The sequence below is a fragment of the Musca vetustissima genome, unplaced genomic scaffold, assembly GCF_032173495.1.
Source record: "Musca vetustissima isolate MV318-11 ecotype Yass unplaced genomic scaffold, APGP_CSIRO_Mvet_v1 utg112735, whole genome shotgun sequence".
Lineage (NCBI taxonomy): Eukaryota > Metazoa > Arthropoda > Insecta > Diptera > Muscidae > Musca > Musca vetustissima.
The window spans coordinates 17,612-20,627 of NW_026882584.1; the positions used below are offsets into that span (position 1 = coordinate 17,612).

Below are 3,016 nucleotides of genomic sequence, written 5' to 3' on the forward strand. Positions count from 1 at the left end.
GTGAAGAGAATCTAAAAAAAGAATGTTAAGGCCTCCAAAAAGCCACAGATCACAAAACAAAGAAATAGAAAAATCATATGTGTAATTTAAGCTGCTTGGTTTGCAACTAAAACAAAAACTCCCACGAATCTCTGTGAACATTATTTTATGGTAGCTATATAAGAAAAAGGTAATAATTGGTTAATAAATTGCATTTATAATGCAAAGTAATAAAACATAGATTGCACAAATGGAAAGAAAAAATAAAAATATGAAATAATATTTTTTGCTGTTGTTGGTTAGTAATGAAAGAGCGGTAGCTGCATAAAGAAAAAAATCGATATTGCTTAATCTGTTTTAATGGCCAGTGGCAAGCAATACAAAACCCACAGTGAACCACTGACCCAATATTGATTTTGGAGAAGAGCTATGTAATAATGAAAAGTTAAGCATAACTAAATTATAGATATTTTCTTGGTTACAGCATGTAATAATTTTCAATTCCATGTTAGTCTCTCCTTTGGTAATATTTTCAATTTTTTTTCTTGATTTCTTTTTTTCACTCTTAAGCAATGCTAATAAACCATTGAAAGCCGTCATTATGTCTAAGCATTTGTGTAATGAGTTTTTGTTTTGATTTTAATTTTTTCTTGGCAATTGACTTTTAATTTATGTCCACACAGCTATCCAGCCAGCCAGCTAGCTTGCTCGTTGGTTGGTTGACTTGGCATGTGGTTTGCTTTGCTCGCTAGCCAGCCACAATATCTGTCATATCATTATCAACATGTTAACGTTGCTATCTTAATTATTGAAATAATATCGATGAGTTTTTGTCATTCGTTTTAGATCATTGCAACAGCCCTGCTGGTGGCCACCTGCTCTGCCTCATATCATGGCGCCGTTTCAACACAATATGCCAGCTTGGATCCCCACAGTCATTCGTATTCGTACGGTTATGCCGATCCAAATTCGCAAAAACACGAAACACGTTCACATGATGGCGTGACGCATGGTTCGTATTCGTATGTGGATGGTCATGGTCATGTCCAATCGGTCCATTATACCGCTGATCCTCATACTGGTTTCCATGCCACCGGTACCAATTTGCCCAAGGGTCCAGCTCCAGCTCCCGCCTTGGCCCATGCCGCTGCCTATGATGGTGGTCACTATGCTGCCGGACATGCCTATTATGGACCCTTGGCCCACATCACATTGACTCATGAAGGTGTACCCCATGATACCCCCGAAGTTGCCCATGCCAAGGCTGCCCATGCTGCTGCTTATGCTGCGGCCGCCGCTGCTGCTGCCCACAGTGGTGATGGTGGGCATCATTTGTACAAACGTTCATTGTGGGGAGGTCATGCCGGTTATGCCCACGTTGCTGCTCCCGTTGTCCTCACACATGGTGGTGTTCCCGTAGATACTCCCGATGTACAAGCCGCCAAAGCTGCCCACTATGCCGCTCATGCCAAAGCCCTGGGTGCTGCTGGCCATGGTCATGGTGCTCCCTTAGACACTCCTGAAGTTTCCCACGCCAAGGCTGCTCACTTTGCTGCCCATGCTGCCGCTCGTGCTGGTCTGCCCGGACCTGCTAGTCATGCCGTTGCTGCCCATGGTTATCACGTTCCCGTTATCCACAATGGTGTGCCCGTCGAAACACCCGAAGTACAACATGCCAAGGCTGCCCATTTCGCTGCTGTTGCTAAGGCCGCTGCCACCGCTGGTCCCTCCGATCATGGTGATGATGGTCGCTATGATGGCCGTTGGGATGGTGATCTTTCGGGAGGTCATGGTGGTGCTCCCTCACACTATGCCACATCTGCCCACCACACACCATCTGGTCCCTACCACGGTCCCCTGCACATTCCCGTCATTCACAATGGTGTGCCGGTAGAACCCGCAGAGGTACAACATGCCCGTGCTGCCCATTTGAATGCCTTGGCTGCCGAAAGCCATAACTCTGTCGGCCATGGTTATTATGGTAAATGGTAAGAAGAGGGTGAAAAGAAGTCAAATAGGAAACCAAGACCCCATTAACGTGATGTCACTGATTTTTTAATCGAACAAACAAAAAGGACCATGGAACTGATTTTTTTTATACGAAGGATGTCTATGAATGAAAATGGATATAATATCTAATATGAATACTCTCACACACTCTCTCTCACTTACTATTTAGGAAGTTTAAGTTTATTTTTGTTTTCACTATTTTGAAGACAACACAATTTTCTAGTTCTCTTCCATTTTCACTTCGCACTTGCACTGTCTCTTGATTTCAATAACCCTCTTTCAGTTTCCTTTCAAAAAACTCCAGACAAACACACGCTCATTTCTCTTGTGAGGAGAAGATTCTCAATAATCTTGCCCAAGAGACTTTTTCCAAACTCTCTCTCCTTTCTCTCTTTTACCATGAGAAAAACTTCTGCACTCTCTGCAACTATTCTCCTGTTCTGATCACTCAATTTAGTCACTGATATGTTACCTATACTTAGGATTCTTGCAATTTCTCTCTCTCCCTAACTCTCTGCAACTAGACCACCTTCATTTCAACCATGTCTCCCTCTCATCTCGTTCTCTCTTCTGAAAGTTATCACAATGGTCTCTATTTTTATTAATTACTTGCAATCTTGTCACTGTATCTACTACCACCAACACATCTATACTGTAAAACCCCTAACATTATAGACTTCCTAGACCCCTCCCCCCATTTCTTACTAATGTAGCGAACTTATGATCTTGCCACTGCCTTGAAATCGGATACTGATAATCTTACGAATATTAATATTATACTTAATACTCACCCAACTCTCCTCAACGGTAATAACGATGTTGACGATGAATATTTCTTTAGTTTAACGAATTTAATTTTTACTCTCTCCACTCTTCTCTTCACGTATTACCTTCTTCATTATAACGAAGCATATAATAGCAAAACATAAAATGTTGTAAATATTTTAAATATCTGAAAATGTAAAAAAAAACAAATAAAAAAATAAATTTATGTATTTTATACATTGTTATATTATTATGTAATGAG

The 3,016-nt window shown here is 41.1% G+C and overlaps 1 protein-coding gene across 1 annotated transcript; it reads left to right on the forward strand.

The window, feature by feature from the left end:
- Positions 1-825: 825 nt before the first annotated feature.
- Positions 826-1,979, forward strand: LOC133329085 (pupal cuticle protein; the record flags this gene model as incomplete). The annotated part of the gene is made up of 1 exon (XM_061537584.1): positions 826-1,979. A coding segment is annotated over one exon (1,146 nt), but the record flags the coding sequence as incomplete, so codon positions are not given.
- Between the last annotated feature and the right edge of the window lie 1,037 nt (positions 1,980-3,016).